Genomic DNA, 16894 nt, shown 5'->3' with positions numbered 1-16894 from the left:
TGTGGTTTTGCGTGTATTTTTATGATTTCAGATTGGGAGTGTGTGCACAGCAAATCTAAAACCCTTCATTTTTATGGCTACAGTAAAGGGCAAATCTGCTATGTGAGATCGTATATGGTCATCTAAATTCAAGGATAATTCGAACAATCCAGTTGTTCCAGCCAAGGCTGTATTGTAACAAGGCAGTGCCCTTTAAAGGGTCACTCAAGGCTGAATGATATGTTGTTTTAACTGAAATATCATACGTTTCGTAGCTTTATCGGCTTTTGTTCGATGAGCAACGATGCGTTGTTTGCTGAGAAGTAAGTAAGTAAAGCTGGCATTCCTCTCTTCCATTCCCCTTTCATTTTTTTGCAACGCAGCCATTGTGTCACAAAGTAGGAGCGAGACACCGGTGTGGTTTAGGTGCTTTCACGCTGGCAACAGTAGCTTCTACGTCTCCAAGCCATGGCCGACCCCGACAACGATTCTCTGGCCAAGGAGACTGGCTTGGACTTTTATGATTCGTCTCCGACGGAATGAGAAATGCTTTTTGACATATCGTTGATGCACAAGGCCATAACGCCGCATCAACCTCTGCCCAACCGCACACACCTGGGCAATAATACATAAAATGACCCGCCGCGGTGGCTCAGTGGCCAAGGCATTGCGCTGCTGAGCATGAGGTCGCGGGTTCGATTCCCGGCCACGGCTGCCGCTTTCCTGATGGAGGCAAAAAGCAAAAACGCCTGTGTGTACGAGATTTCGGTGCACGATAAGGATCCCCAGGTGGTCAAAATTAATCCGGAGCCCTCCACTACGGCGCACCTCATCGCCTGCGCTGCGTCGGTGCGTTAAAGGCCAACTGCACTCAAATTTCACCCCGACCAAATTTATTTTTATTGCGTAGTAAGTACCCCCAAATCAGCCGGGACACAAGTGGTAGCCCCATGAAACGCCTCGTTAATCAGTCAAAAGCGTTTAAAAAAGCTCCGCCGCAGACTACGCTGCACCTGCCGGCGGATCGCGTAAACAGCCACGACGCGCCTGTGACGATCCAGCCGACAGGGGATTTTTCCTCTGGCCAGCCACGCCACTGGAGAATTGGTCGAGCTCTGCTGCGCGCACTTCACCCATTCGCTGCTCCGTGCGTGCGTAGAGCTTGCGCGCAGACTTTCTCCCGAGCTGGTGACCGTCCGGCCGCTCTCTGGACCAAGGTTACTCTGGACGGCTGCAGCGTCACTGCAATGGCCGCTCCCTCCTTGGTTTCGGTTTCAAAATCGCCGATTTTTGCTGGCCGCTTGCGGCGTCCACGCGCGTATTTTGCTGTTGTATTTTGCACGCTGCTTTCTTTTTAAGCAGACTATACGAAAATAGGGCTTTCAAGAGGTCGAAATTTTGAATGCAGTTGGCCTTTACACCCTACAATCAATCAATCAATACATGAAATGAGTGCGCCACGCGAGTGCCCTCTAATGCCACTATAGTGAGCTCCTGTTGCCGCCATACCGGCGTGGCAAACAGTGCATCAGGGAAAGGCGATAAGTTGCGACTCTGCTCTCCACTTCGAGCAGTAGAATTTGATAAGCTGACAATGAAGATGTCTTTGTACGCTCCTTGAATAAACCGCCGTCCAGATATCATAATCATCATCATCACCAGCCTATCTACGCCCACTGCAATTATCCCGGTCCTGTGCTAAGTGCGTACAATTTATCCCCGCAAACTTCTTGAACTCATCTAACTTTCTGCCACCCCCTGCCACGCTTGCCTTCTCTAGGGACCCACCCTCTGTCACCCTTAGTGACCAACGGTTATCTTGCCTTCGCATTACATGCCCTGCCCACGTCCATTTCTTTTTCTTAATCTCTACTAATATGTCCTTAACACGCGTTTGTTCCCTGACCCACTCTGCTCTCTTCCATCGTAGGCCACATATAATGGCCTGCAAACATTACAATTGAGTAGTCCTGCTCAACTCCCCCAGGCCCAAGGGTCGAGTTTTGTGACGCTTACGGATTGTTTATCAACAGGAGAGTGCTGCCAACAGAACAGCACAAGGTAATTACCCTGTACCTCTCGTGGGCGATAGATAAGGTTCGGACTGGGCGTGGGCACGCTTTACTGATAGCAACATCCAGGCATGGACAATGGAACATTAGAAGCTCAGGTGTGTCACTTAAACATCTCGCTCCTCTTGCCAATTCCTGCCGGGCTAATTCCTTGCAAAAGCTCACGTGTTCTCCACCGCACATTATTGACTTCACTAATTGCGCACCATTGTGAAGCACTGTTTACCACAACGAAACTGAAAGCATGATGGCCGACTCTGAAGTGGGAGGGAAGCAGCAATGTATAAAAGCTGCCGTCTGTGTTTCTTAAATCTCACGTGAAGCTTTCATTTACATTTATTTTACGTGCTTGACCTTTTAGGAATTGTTGATTTCAGGAAAAGTGCATTAAAGTAAAAATAATACTTCCCAAAGAGGAGTTCATGCAGCTTGAGAACCTGGCCCAGGTGAAGTCATGTTTCTCCTTTTGGCCTGGATTGAAATTTTGACTTATGCCACGTACTTAAAAGACACTCCATTACAATCCAGGGTGTTTCAAGGTTAACTGGGCCTCTTGCCACACTTTTCTGGGGAAGCAGCTGACTTCACTGGGTTTAAATTTGGTGTAAGGGCTGCATTTTACGGCAAACCTTTTCTGAAAGCATATAAGCAACAAAGACCTGTTTTTTTTTTTTTCAATGTAATTCAAATTGAGGAAAACTGGCTGACTCCACCTGTTGAATGACTGCAATTGGTTGGAATTATTTATCCAAAAAGTTGTTTTGTACGACACTGGCCAATTTACATGCGTACTCTCGGTCATGCACCCAGCTTATGTATGCACCCGTCACGGTGGCTCAGTGGCTGAGGCGTTGCGCTGCTGAGCACAAAGTCGCGGGTTCGATTCCTGGCCACGGCGGCCGCTTTTCTCATGGAGGCGAAAAGCAAAAATGCCCGTGTGTACGAGATTTCAGCACACGTTAAGGATCCCCAGGTGGTGAAAATTAATCCGGAGACCTCCACTACGGTGCGCCTCATCGCCTGCATTGCGTCGGCGCATTAAACCCTACAATCAATCAACCTTACATATGTGAACATCGGTACAACGTGCGATACATCCCGCCTGCTGAGGCCCTGGGCATGACATTTACAGAACTATATGACTGATACTTCACCAACTGACTTGCAATTGTTTCCACACATGTATAGTCACAAGTTTCTTTCGCTTCCTCAATTACTGGCGCCTTCAGCACCTCTGCCTTTTTACTAATCTTTAATGGAGCTATAGGGGTAGTCCTACGAGAATGCCACCATGAAAACCAACGCAGACTGCTAAGCTTCGTAGCTGCAACAGCGATGGAGAGGGTAGGGACACCTGATGGATGGAATGATCGCGGCCACAGTTCATTTCGGGGCAGTGAAATGCCAATTGTGGCAGCCATGCAGTTTCTTCTCCCGCAACAGATATTGCTCGCTTAGCTAAGGCCAAGCATTTGTGACGTTGTGTGGCCGCCCTAGGAAGCATCATTTCCCCTCTCCCTCTCTTGCTCCGAGTTTCCGAAGCGGTCAACGCAAGCCACAAGCAGACAGCGGGGCGAACAATGGTGGGTACCCAGTGCAGCACTGTGCACATGGAAGAGGTCATCGGGGCGGCTCGACTTGCGGCCCAAGATCGTCGGGAAGCGCTGGCAAAGCTCGGCCAGGTCATCGCCCCCCCTTGCTGGCTCGGCAGTTGTGCTCAGCTGTGCCAACAACCGCAGGAACCTCTTTCCGCACGGCAGCAGGCGACGGCTTCCACGGGAAACCAGCATCCTGCACACCAGCCATGCGTGAGGAAGAGTAGAAACGGTCCCTTGAACGCGTGAAAGTTCAGGCGGAACCAATTCAGGCTTTTTTTATTCAGTGTCCAGTTCCGTCTACCTGGCGATTGCGTTTTGCTCTACTTAGGCATGCACTAGACCATTAGTCCTTGACATTTGTAATGACATCAATAACGGCAACTACGTTTGAGCCCATTTGCTGCTCACTGCGACACATTCAGATGCGCACTATGCCTGTTCGAATCTCAAAACAGAGTTTTTGCAACAGTTACGCACGGTACACAACACCGGCAGTGGGTGAATACAGTTCACGCCTCCTCACTGCATTCCTGAAATTCGCGAGACGACGACCCTGCGTCTAATGAAAAAAGGGAGTTTTGATCACTTTCCTCAATAGGAGAGGAGTGACGTTAACGACGGACGAGATCGTCATCACTGCGCCTTACCTACGTATTACCTTCTCACTGAATTGCGATTTTGGTTTGCTGGAACGCACTGCATAACGAACATTAATTTCGATTGACCTGTTCTATCCATCACATCGCAACACGTACCACGGCAAAGAATTCTGCTACAAGTAAAATAGTAAATTCCCAGTCAGCGCAGAATTCCAAACACACATTGGACAGAACTTCAGGGGTGATAACGAAGCAGCAGGCGACATCACAACGGGGGCTATCGGGTATGCCTACAGTGCTTAGCATTAAGCTAACCTGGAGCGGTACGGCCGGCCTAGTTTTGGCGGCGGCCCACAACCCGGATTCTGGAACCTGCACATGGCTCCCACACGTAGCCACGCCGAATGTTACGTCCAATGATATGAAATAATGAGGTTACAGTGACTGCCTGGTCAGCGAGCGGCAGTGCCTTCGCCGGTTGAGTAAAAATCCAGGCAGACTGCTCCCAGCGCGAGTTGTGAAGCGGGCACGACAATGGGCTGACGGGGTACGGGGGGGCTTGGCGACGCCTACTGGACGCCTGCCGATAGCTCGATCGGTACGACGGCCTTACCTGCAGCGTCGAACCAAGTCCGTCTCAGCATTTCGCAGCCGCAGCAGCAGAGGCTAGCAGGCGACGGTACAAGCGGCATGAAAACCAAACCTCAACCAACGTCTGCCTGTCGCCAAGCCGCCCGGTACAAACAATCATGGCTGCAAGATGTCGCAGAGTAGGGAGAATTTCGCGGAAGCAAACACGGGCGTTAAACCACAAAGGTGAAACAGGTGAACTACGCGCTAAAAGTTGTTTTTGCGCACATGTGCGCCGCCATCATGGCCGCCATGGTGGCCAGTAGAGTTACGGCCAGAATGTCATACACAAGGGATAATAAAGTTTTGAGCCTTGCCTTATTAATTTTTTTTTGTTCCAAAATTCTTCTCCTTATAAAAAATTATAATAAGTGCACAAAATTATGTTACACATTACAGATTGCAAAAAATGATGGTTTCGGTTTCAATTTTTCTAATTCTAATGCCTATTTCTATCCGGGGGCCATATCATTTACCTTGCCATATCCTCGACGCACTAAATTCAGTGGTGTGGTTTTTCCCACTACTGACTCGTTTTTCCATGGGTTTATCCATGGAGGGAAAAAAAGGGTTTCTTGCACTTTACCTCACCCCCGCGGCTCACTGCGCGTGCGGCACGTCGTCTGCTTCATAAGCTAGTGACGAGCGATGCGACGGGGATCCATTCCGCCCATTATTACAATGATTAATTGTAATTAACAAAACAATTATTAATCATTGTTATTACTGACGATTGGACTAACTCTGGCTTAATCAGGGTGAAACTCCATGCTGCTACCCTAAGCCCATTTCACAATACAAAGCAAGAGCTGTCTGCCATGATTTTACCCAACTGGCCAAACCGCTTCCATTCACTGACTAGCCTGAGCCACTGTTATTAATAAAAACAGATGAATAAACGTAACTCTTGCGATGGCTACGTCAGCCTTAGCTTTAGTGAGCAATAGCGGATTGGCCAGTTGTGTAAAAATCATGACCGCGGCTGCTCACACTACGTGAATTGTGAAGCGGGCATTAAGTATAGCTATTACAAAACGCTATCCACGGGCATGCACACACTAAAGGAAAACTTGTGAAGATTCGAATCCATCCGAGTTCAACCTAGTGCTCTAAACTACCTTTAAAAAAATTTGCGTGCAGCTTTCCCGCTCATGGCAGGCCATTCAACCGTGATTACTCTAGTTATTTAGCGAAATGTTAAATTTTTTGCGCAGCTAATATTGGGGGTGAAAACTTGCTTTGTGCACAGTTTCAAGTCTTGCATGTTGCGCGACTAGGTTCCTGAACCATGGAAACTATCCCACAGAAATGCATGGGGATGTAAGATCACCGAATTACACAAAAAATATTCATAATCCTGGAAAATTATTTTACTGTTTTCATCTTCACGTTGACTTCTTGCTTTATGCTAAATATCAGTTTATTGAAGTGGTTTTGCTAGGTTCCTGAGAGGTAGGAATTTTGAGTTAGAAAGCTGGGAATTTTGCTGGCATGTCTGCTGTACTTTTAGAAAGTGTTTAATTTTCTGCCCCTCCCACCTACAGACACAAAGATCAACTTGCAGAGCTTTTCCACTAGTTGACCTGCTAATTTTCTTCCAATAAATACTCTTATTGTTGCCCTGCATGCATGCACATTTTAGGTGAAAGATTGGTGTTTCTGACCCTGTTGCTTGGACAGCTTAAGTGGTTTAGCTGAACATTTTACGTATGGGCGCTCATATTTTTCCCTTTACTGATTTTCGTTTTCTTGTGTAAGGCATATATATAAATTCATTAGGCTGCTGTTCTTCGCCATGTTTGAATTTTCTTCATATGCAGGCTGTCCCTGTCGACGTTTGCTTCAGCGAAGGCACGAGGGCCATCGTTGTGGCTGGTTTTATGAAAAACAGCTAATTTGGCGCCCTCAATAACTCATTCACAAGAAGCTACTGAGTGTTTTAAAATATCTTTGAGGTGAGGTTTTTCAGCAGAGGTGGAATTTCGTCCTTGGGGCATTCCTTCCCCTCAACCTTGCATGCTGAAAAAGTGTGGTGTGCTTTACAAACAACTGGAGGGACTGCACAGCTGCTCAGAACAGGCTTCAGTTTCTCATTGCAGCATGGTGACCATCACTTTAGCTGGAACTTTAGAGATAAAGGGCAGCTACATATTTCTAGTGGCAAATATGAGACATACACACAGGGTGTTGTAAACTTTTATTGAAGCAATAGAGGAATGTGGTATGGGAGAAGAAGCTACGGGCAAAGAGTGACCATCTTAGTTCGATTGACTGTTCGCTGCAGCTAGTTGCCCGAGTTCAGGGCCCTCTGGTCTTTGAGCGGGTAATAGAAGATATTTTTTCAATTGGTGCATTTATCTTAAGCAGCTATCTGCCTCTGACTGTGGCTGAAATGACACCAGATTCTCTAAAATAATGATCATCATTTTTAAGTGATGCGGTATTGGTGCACAAATGCATGTGTGCCTTGGCTGGAAGTCCCGCAGAGGAGTGGAAGATTGTTGAAATCGCACAGTACGTCTTGCTACTGTGCACGTCTACTCGACCTTAAAACGACAGGCAGAACAATGCACCCTGATTCTCTGCTCCTCCACAGGATTCCCTAACCGAGGAAAACGTGCACGTTAACGCCACATTACTTACAAAGTACAGCCATAATTTTAGAGAATTCAGGCCCCGATGTCTGGTGTTCCGTTGCTGTGCCCTATAAATGTGAAAGCACTGCTTGGCTCGGTAGGCTGAAATCCGGCATCGCAACAGAGAAATGGTGGGCGAAATGGATGACAGCCTAGTCACACACACAATGCACTTATGAGCTTTCAATGATCTCCAAATACTATATTGTACGTAGGCTCGTACCATCAGGCTCAATTGTTATAACCAATAATAAGTGTAATTATTAAGCGGTTTATTTTACCATACAACATATAGCGAAGTTGATGGTGCCGTGACTTTATTGTTATGTCCAATGATGTTATATGTGGGTTGGACTGTATATATAATGTTCCTGTGGGTTGTTTTTATTGCTTCCAGGTAATCTTTGGCTGCTACAACTCTCTTATTTTTTCTCTTCAAAACAGACTTATTGCTGCTCCCAAACAGTCCAAAATGACTTGGGCCAACGTCACTTCCAGTGGGTTCCAGTTGCTTTGAAGCCTCTGGACAGCTTGGAAGGTACCCCAGAGCTTGCGACGTGTGGGTAAACCTCAAAGCCAATGCGCGATCCAGCTCATCCCTGCCTGTCAGCCAGTTGGCATGACATCTGGAGGCAGCGCGGTGTACTGGTAGGCCATCCATTCAGCAATAGGACTTGGAGCACTTTTCCCTACTTTCCACACTGCCGCCTCCAGCTGCAGTAGCCTCTGGTCCAGCTTGACATTGGTGACGTGGCACAGTGGACCAGATCCTGGAACAGCTCTACCCCCTTCACCAGCTCCACCATGGCAAGGCACTTGCAGAACTGGACCGCGTTGGCGACATGATGCTGTGTGGAACGCAGGGCTGGCTTCCTGAATGGTGTAATGTGCAGTGGTTAATAAAGAATTCTCATAAACGCGAAGTCTCAGCTGCAGAAACTGACGACACACTGTGAATGAATTCTCTGAGGCGCTGCTCTGTAAACAACATGGGCTGGGCCTCATGCAATTTGTCCACAGTGAGGCAGCACATGTCACCTAACCCGGCCTTGTTGTAGCTATCGTGCAGCTGTCAATAGAAGCAGTTATAAGGAATAACGTTTAAAGGAGTCACGAAAGTTAATCGCCAGCCTCACTGGTTGCGGCCAATGCTGTGCTTCTCGGCACCGACGGTTATTTTACGGCCAGTAATTAGTTCTAGTACCAAGGGCCCTTCAGAACTTTAGAAAAAAACCTGTTCGGCAAATGTAACAAAAAATGGTGTCAAACATGAGGAATGATGGTGGTGGCATTGTCTCTAGAAAAAAACCCAGCTTTTTTGCAATACTTCGGGCAGCAACGTCTGCTTATAACACCTCGAATTTGTCTCCGAGAGTGAGTCAGACTTTCTCTGTGACTGCACAATGGTTTCAGACAATGACAAGAGCGAGAATGATCATGATGATGCACTGGGTAATACTTGTGAGTAACTATGCATAAGTAATGCACACCTACTGCTCCCTTTTTGTTTGGTGTCCGGCAGGCATTGAGGCAAAGCTGCCCTTCATAGCAGTTTTTTCTTCACATTTTTTAAGTTAATTCCAAGCTGAAACCCATCTTTTCAAATCATGATGCAAAAAAATTACGATTAGAGAAAATTTTAAGAATTGAATGTTTTTTTAGAGACATTGTGGAGGTGTTAAGGTAGCAAACTTGACAATGGGGAACAGAAAAGTAATTGGGCTATATACCTAAAAGCATGTAACGATAGAAAGGTGAAGCCTTCTGGGATTTGGGTGCACCCATTGTGGTGAACGAGAAGGTAGCCGTATTTTCGACGCCGGCGGCAGAGCGGCCGCCGCCGGGCGACGTTCGCCGCCTTTTCGCCGACATTTCGCTGCATGGAGGTCGGCCTTAACTCTGCAGCGGCTTTTCAAGATCAAAGGGATTTTGTGTTCATCCGCAACCAATGGCATCTCGCAATTTGTGTGACGCCTGCGACGTACGTTTGAAAGGAGAACTACTTCCAATATGGCCGCGCTCGCTTCCCCATCGCTGGTGCGCTGTCGAGCGACAACGAGGTTGCCGAGAACCAACAGCTCTGTAGGCGATTTGTGTTACGAATGTGATTAGTGCATCAGGAAGCCGCTTATCGTCACCTGTCCCGTGTGTGTCTTGCCGCGTCGTGGTTTGTACGTACGTGAGGAAATCGTGGCGGCACTGGTGGGCTGCTTTACGTACTCGGAACGTCGTCAACGAACTCGATCTGAGAACGGGATAGCGTCGAAGCTGCATCTGTTGCTGGTGTGATTGTGGAAATTGTGTCGGTGTAACGCAACCTTTGTGAAGAAATAATGCGATTTGCTTTCGTCTACGGCAGTAGCGGTGACAAGTTGCAAGCGTTTTCGTTTGTTGCTGTGAGCGTAGGCTGCGCCCGATGTTGAGCGCAGGCCTACGTGGTGTCCGTCCGGCCCGACGCGGATCGTGCAAACGTGTGCGGCGTGTTTTTTGGCCGGATACGGCCGCTCGTACAGCCGAACACGTTATTAAGACGATTGCCAAATCTTACAATGTGAGGTATCTTTCCTTGCCGATTCGCGCATTGCTTTAGCCTGCCGGGGTACGAACGGAGCAGCGGTGTGGCGTTTTTTTCCCCCTGGCGTAAACAGGTATGATTAAACCATTATTGCAGGGACTCGCGAAGAAGTAAACGTTCGTGCACAATTATCCGAGACTGGGTTGGGTAGCTTTCAGAAAATCGGTATGAACCTGCCTTCCTGCGAGAGACGGGTGCCTATGCCGTTCTGTTTGTGCACTGTTGATGGCTGTAGTTTAATGATCGCATTTTGGTGCTTGTGCAGTTTAAGTTTCAACAAAGGGGTTACGTGTATTGGCAGACATCAAGATTTCCAGTGTCTCTGTCATGATAGACTGTTATTATACAGAGTGGAGGACATGTTTGAGCGTCTTATCATGGAGCATACTTTAATTTAGATTCAACACCGCTTCCCACTTTTAGATGTTTTTATTGTTCCAGCAACTGTGGAGAGCCTTCAGACAGTGACTGAAGGTGGTTCAGGTTGAAGAGCTGCAGCAATAATTGCTAATACTTGTGTGTCAGGTAGAAATGAGGTATGTCACCCCTTCAGAATGCTATGTTCATACTTTTCAAGCATGCACTGTTGATTCTGGTTATACAGCTGCAAGAATAATAGAAAGCAGTGATGCGGCATATCAAAATGGTTAAACGTCAGGCCTCCAGAGTGTCATGTCGCTGCTTTCTGTGCGCACTGTTGGTTCCAGCTGGTTCAGATGCAGTAAAAATTGGAAAACTTACTCAGCAGGTCGCAACGATTTTACGTCACTTCTTCAAGATGCTATGTAACTCCTTTGCAAGGTAGAACTGTTCCTTCTGACTAGAAAGCTATGGTAAGAAGTGAAAGCTCTAATAAAATACGTTGGAACGTGTTTATGCCAGGCCTTCAAGCTGTGATGTCGCTGCTTTTTACACACACATTGTAGCTTCTAGCCAAGAAGTTGTGGTGAGGGTTGGAGACACTTGCATAGTACGTTAGAATAAATTCGTGCCACACTTTCAGGCTATGAAATCGCTGCTTCTCTCGCACACACATTGTAGTTTCTGGCCATGAAGTTGTGGTGAGAGTTGAAGATGCTTATGTAGTACGTTAGAATGAATTCATGCCACACCTTCACGCTGTGACGTCTCTGCTTTTCGCGTACACACTGTTGCTTTTGGCTTTAAAGCTGCATTAGGCATTGAAAACACTGGTGCAGCAAATCAAAATGGATCCACTGTCAGGCTTTCAGGGTGCCACTTTGCTGCTGCTGGCTGGAAAGTGTGGTAAGAATAGAAAATACTTGTGCAGTAGCCCATGACACGTTGACAAGGGGCAGTGAGAATTAAATATTTCTTCTCCCTGTTCCAGTTTGGTGCTCTGATTGGTTGCAGAAGTGGATAAAATGGAAATGCTTACATGGAGATGTCGGCACATTTTTAAATAATTCACTTAGATCTCACGTTCATACTCATATATCATTGGGCCTGTTGAGTGCGGTTGTCTAAATAGGTGCAGTAAGAATTGAGTGCACTTGTATAGCTGTTCGTTCAGGTTTCGTATGGGGCAGTCAGTGTTCGACGTCACTGTTTGGTGTACATAGGGGAAGATTATTGGCTTCGGGAAGATTATCAGAAATTAAAATGCTTCCACAAAAGCTTGACATGAAATGGCTGCAAAGCAACTACATGTTGAACCGAATATTTTCTTTATGTATGCTATTTCAAAAGCCTCATCAACAATAAAAATATATTCACGGTAGGCTGCTGCACATCAGTGTAAAGCCAATGAAAGTTGAATGTAGCACAACTTGGAAACGAACTTCGGACGGATGCATTTGTAGGTCACTATTCGTTTTTTTCCATAAAAGCTCGCAACAGTAATTTTTTTAGGCGGCTGCTAGTGCTTAAGGGTGTTTTTCTATCAATTTTCACCGTCAGTTGGGGTTCTCTGCGTTATCATTCCACTGTAAACTGCGGGGTGGTGATATGACACTAAAGAAACGCCGGCAGATCTTTTATTACATCGCCGGGAAACACCTCGGAAATGGTCGCCTGGATTGAAAGCATGACACTGTATACTGTCAGTCTAACCAACTGACGTAGAGCGTCTTGCCACTCGCGTGTCTCGTGAAGTAGAAATGCTTAGTCTTGTAACGTTTCACATCCCGCAGTTCTCTGCTCGCGCCATACGGTGTTGTCTCGTTTAAGCGGAATAAAATAACGCTTGTTTCTTCGCACCTACAGCTGATTTCGCAAGGCAGGACACCTTATGCGGCATCGCGACCTCCACGGTTGCGTGCGTCGCCGCGATAGGTGTTTGCAGTGCGTCACTACGTTCGAAACAGTCGCATAGAACAATGCGTGGCCCGTTGATATCGCGGCCGATTTCTGAAAGACACCGATGAATTTTCGCCGCTGGTTTCCTTTTCACCCTGGGCTTACACAGTCCGTGCACTGCATCCAGCCATTGCGGCGACGAACCGCCCCTTTCTTCCGCCCTGCGTTTACGACGCTTGATTTAGCGGTGATGATGGCTGTGGAAGATATTGTACCGACTACATTTCTTGACAATGATTGCACACGCGAAGTGAAGAAATAGTCGAACTGCGACGAGCCCGACAAAATATAACGACGACCATTGATTATGTTTCTCCAAGCAGACGACGGCTAAGCGACGTGCAGCGGTCGAAATTCGAACTATTCAGACCCGAAAAATCATGTGCGCGATGTTTAAATGTTTATTTCTGTTGTCTAACAGTAAAACAATCACAGATAGCTTTGATTTAAGCATAAAATACACCGGAAATAGTTTCTATCAAGAATAACCTTTGTTTTAGTGAGTAATTTTTTTTCTCCTGAGCCAGTCTTCAATGAGGACGACTTTTTCTTTTTCCTGTGAAAATCATTCATTCTTCGGAATGAAACATATATAAACGACATTAAAATCAGATGGTTATACTGTCAGCCGCTCATATTGGTAATCATGGGTATAAACAGCTGCAATATAAAGAACTATTTTTTCTAACCGCGGAGAGTCAGCTAGCGGCCAAACAACGCTTGTGGGCGGAGCTGCATTCTTGCCCTGTCACCAACTATAGTTGACAAGGTAGTGACAGTGCAGTACAGCTGGTCAACGTCGTCAAGGAAGAATTATCATGAATATGAAGCTTGAGCAAGGGTCAAATCTTCACTGGTTTGATAGACACGTGGTAGTTGGGTCAACCGCTAATGACAGGTGTGGAGATTGGGTAGGACACCGCAATGAGATCTGGCTGCTGGTACCCTATGCCACTGCCCTTCCATGGTGTCGCCTAGAAGGCACATGGAAGGTTGTGCGACCGGCAGCATCAGGTAGAACACTGGGGCCTAACGTGGTAACTACACTGGATTTGTTGCAGCACTTCCTGCCTCACCATCTCATCACAAATGTGCATGTAGCACAAAAAAATGCGCTGTAGTGCAGCATCAAAATTCTGCACCGGGCACTTGCAATTCATGCAAAGTAGGTAAAAGCACTAGACAAACCAAACTAAACTGTGCGCCTGCCCCTCTCAATTTCAAACATTTCAACAAAGACGGAAAAAGAAAATGCACGTCGCGAACCTGTTTGCTCTCTGCTGCTGAAGACAATATACCATTTATTGCGCGTGTAGTTAATACTGGTTACACTAAAATGTGTGCAGGTCCGCTCCCGCTTGCTGGTTTACAAGTTCTCCTATCCCTCTGTAGATATCCGTAAATCTTATGGTCCTGTGCATAAAGTATTAGCTGTACATAAATACATTAGCTCCAGTTGGTTCTACCATATTGGACGCAATGAGACGACAGCGGTGCTTCCTTGGCGAAAAAAACCTGCCAAATTCTAACCTCTATTACTAAAAATATTTACTACCAACACAATACATCTTTTGGATTCAGCAAGCTAGCTGACACCAAAACCACAAAATTTTGATACATCTTTCACATTCCAAAGTTTCTTCTATTTAATCCTACCGAACTGTGGCTTTAAAACGTTGAGAAGTTCATGTTCTGCAAAAATGTCGCCCCGCATTTCGTGTCTCTAAAGACATATGTCTTTAGAGACACGAAATGATAAACAAAACACTCACAAAATGTAAAATAAATATGTACCACTGCTTTTCCTCACCACAGTACCTTGCACGTGCTTGCTGTACTCCCATAAGGTATCAAGCGCTCTATTTCTAGAAATATGCATATTTGAATGAGCAGCACTTAACCGCTGAACACGATGGTTCTCCGAGAACTGCTCATCGGTCGCATGTGATAGAGCCCAGAAAAACTACAGGGGCAGAGATTTTCTCGGTGGAGCAACATCAGAATGCCTACCGGAATTACAAAATGGGAAAATTAAACGGCGGAGATAAGTCAGCTTCAACACTGAACTCACTGAAACACAATTCAAGCATTCAACCAAGAACAACTCGACGTCTGCGGATCCAACATGTTTACCACCGTGTTTATCAAATTTATTGCTGCAACTAGCTACTTACTAACACAGATTAGCCAACAGCTATGCGGGCAGCAGCGATGGCGTAGAGGTAGAGCATCCGCCTTGCGTGCAGAAGGACCGTCGTTGGAATTCCGGTGCCGGACAATTCCCACCGGATTAAAAAAAAAGAAATTCGCGTATTGATGGAATTGCACAAAGGGGCTTGGGGTGCGGCCTGACCCCGGCGACCATTGCCGGTAATGCACTTCCTCACCAGTGCAGGATTGGCCACCCTGGTGTAGTAACGGCCACAACCTCCCATGAATACGCCAATTAACCCACGGTCCTCAGTCCCCAGCGGCTGCGAAGCAACTGACCACGGCGGCGGTGACACCTGTGACGCAGCAGAGGGTGTTAAGAATCCCTGGATCCGGACAGGCCGCCAATGGAATCTGAACCTGGCAACTTTCAACGCGCGAACCTTATCTAGCGAAGCGAGTCTCGAGGTGTTGTTCGAGGAATTAAATGGGATGTAATAGGGCTTAGCGAGGTTAGGAGAGCAGGCGAAGCCTTTACCGTGCTGAAAAATGGACACGTCTTATGTTACCGGGGTCAAGAGGACAGAAGAGAACTGGGAGTGGGATTTCTAGTCAATAAAAGCATAGCTGGCAACATAGAAGAACACTATAGCATTAACGAAAGGGCAGCAGGTCTTGTAATTAGGCTCAATAAGAGGTACAGGCTCAAGGTGGTGCAGGGCTACGCGCCCACATCCAGCCACGACTACCAAGTAGTGGAACGCTTCTATGAAGATGTGGAATCGGCAATGGCTAAAGTAATTAAACACAGTATATGGGGGTCTTCAATGCTAAAGTAGGCAAGAATCAGGCTGGAGACAAGGCAGTTGGGAACTATGGTCTGGGCTGTAGAAATAGCAGGGCGGACCTGCTAGTTGAGTTTGCAGAACGGAATAACCTACGCATAATGAATACCTTCTTCTGTAAACGGGAGTGTCGGAAGTGGACCTGGAAAAGCCCGCATGGGGAGCATAAAAATGAAAGACCTCATATTATGCGATAACCCTGGCGTCGTGCAGGATGTGGAAGTATTCGGAAGGGTAAGGTAAGACAGCTGACGTATGTCAGCGTAAGACAGCTGACATACGGAAGTATAATATGAAGAGGATCGAATACGCTGTAAAGAACGGAGGTAGCCTGAAAGCTGTGAAGAGGCGTCTTGGCGTGCGTAAAAATCAGATGTATGCACTTAAAGATAAGAAGGCAATGTCATCACAAATAGGGATAAAATAGTCACAGTGGCCGAGCAGTTCTACAGGGATCTGCACAGTAGCCGGGACATCCAGGATAATGCCGAACGAGACAGTAGTTCAGAGGAGATAGACATCCCTCCAGTAAAGACCGAAGAAGTAAGGAAGGCTTTGAAAGAAATGAAAGGGGGCAAAGCACCTGGTAAGGATCAGATAACAGCAGACCTCTTGAAGGATGGCGGAGAAATTGTACCTGAAAAACTGGCAAACATGTATACGCAATGCCTAATGACCGCAATGGTACCGGAATCTTGGAAGAACGCGAACATCATCCTAATCCATAAGAAAGGCGACATGAAGCACTTGAAAAATTACAGGCCGATCAGATTACCGTCAGTCGTCTACAAGGTACTTACCAAGGTAATCGCTAACAGAATTTCTGCAACCTTAGATTTCAGTCAACCTAAAGAACAAGCAGGGTTCCGTAAAGGTTATTCAACAATGGACCATATTCACACGATCAATCAGGTGATAGAGAAGTGCGCGGAGTTTACTGAACCCCTATATATAGCCTTCATAGTTTATGAGAAATCATTTGACTCGGTCGAAACCCTAGCAGTCATTCAGGCATTACGGAACCAGGGGATAGATGAGCATTATGTAAGAATACTAGAGGATATCTACAATGGGTCCACAGCTACCATCATCCTCCATAAGGAGAGCAGTAAAATACCTATAAGGAAGGGTGTCCGACAAGGAGACACAATCTCTCCAATATGGAGTACGAACGCATTCGTACTCCAATAGATGTATTCGCGTGCATCACCACATCGAGAAAGCTTCTTTGATAGCTACTCTATGTGGTCGCGCAAATTGAGATACAATGAATGTCGTATAAGAACTACTACAATCGAAGTTTACAACCGACTGGGCGCGCTTTGACAGCCAATTATAGCCGGCTGTCTCAGACACTTATTTATGAACCAAATCAGAGAATTGTGGACTAGTAACTGGTAAACACGCTTTATTTTCGACGTGCTCGTTACAAAGAGACAAAAACTCCTCACTTTTGGTGAATTTCTCAATTCGTTCAAAATTACAAAGGC

General features: G+C 46.5%; 1 protein-coding gene across 3 annotated transcripts in view; it reads right to left on the bottom strand.

Moving 5' to 3' along the window:
* Mttfb2 (mitochondrial transcription factor B2) overlaps positions 1-5148 on the bottom strand; it is a 53964-nt gene extending 48816 nt beyond the window's left edge. For 2 of the 3 annotated variants that reach the window (XM_077705020.1, XM_077705021.1), the window contains exons 1-2: positions 4862-5147; positions 3643-3842 (exon numbers count right to left, since the gene is read on the bottom strand). In XM_077705020.1, coding sequence (XP_077561146.1) covers positions 3643-3841 — 199 coding nt within the window. In that variant the 5' untranslated portion in view covers position 3842; positions 4862-5147. Of the gene's footprint in view, positions 1-3642; positions 3843-4861 lie in introns of all 3 variants that reach the window. The other variant, XM_077705022.1, reaches the window with a different exon arrangement.
* Between the last annotated feature and the right edge of the window lie 11746 nt (positions 5149-16894).

The sequence above is a fragment of the Haemaphysalis longicornis genome, unplaced genomic scaffold (assembly GCF_048455015.1).
Source record: "Haemaphysalis longicornis isolate Haplotype H1 unplaced genomic scaffold, Haemaphysalis longicornis Haplotype H1 scaffold_3, whole genome shotgun sequence".
NCBI classification, from domain to species: Eukaryota; Metazoa; Arthropoda; class Arachnida; order Ixodida; family Ixodidae; genus Haemaphysalis; species Haemaphysalis longicornis.
Note: the sequence above shows the minus strand (reverse complement) of the source record. Positions and strands in the feature narration are given on the sequence as shown.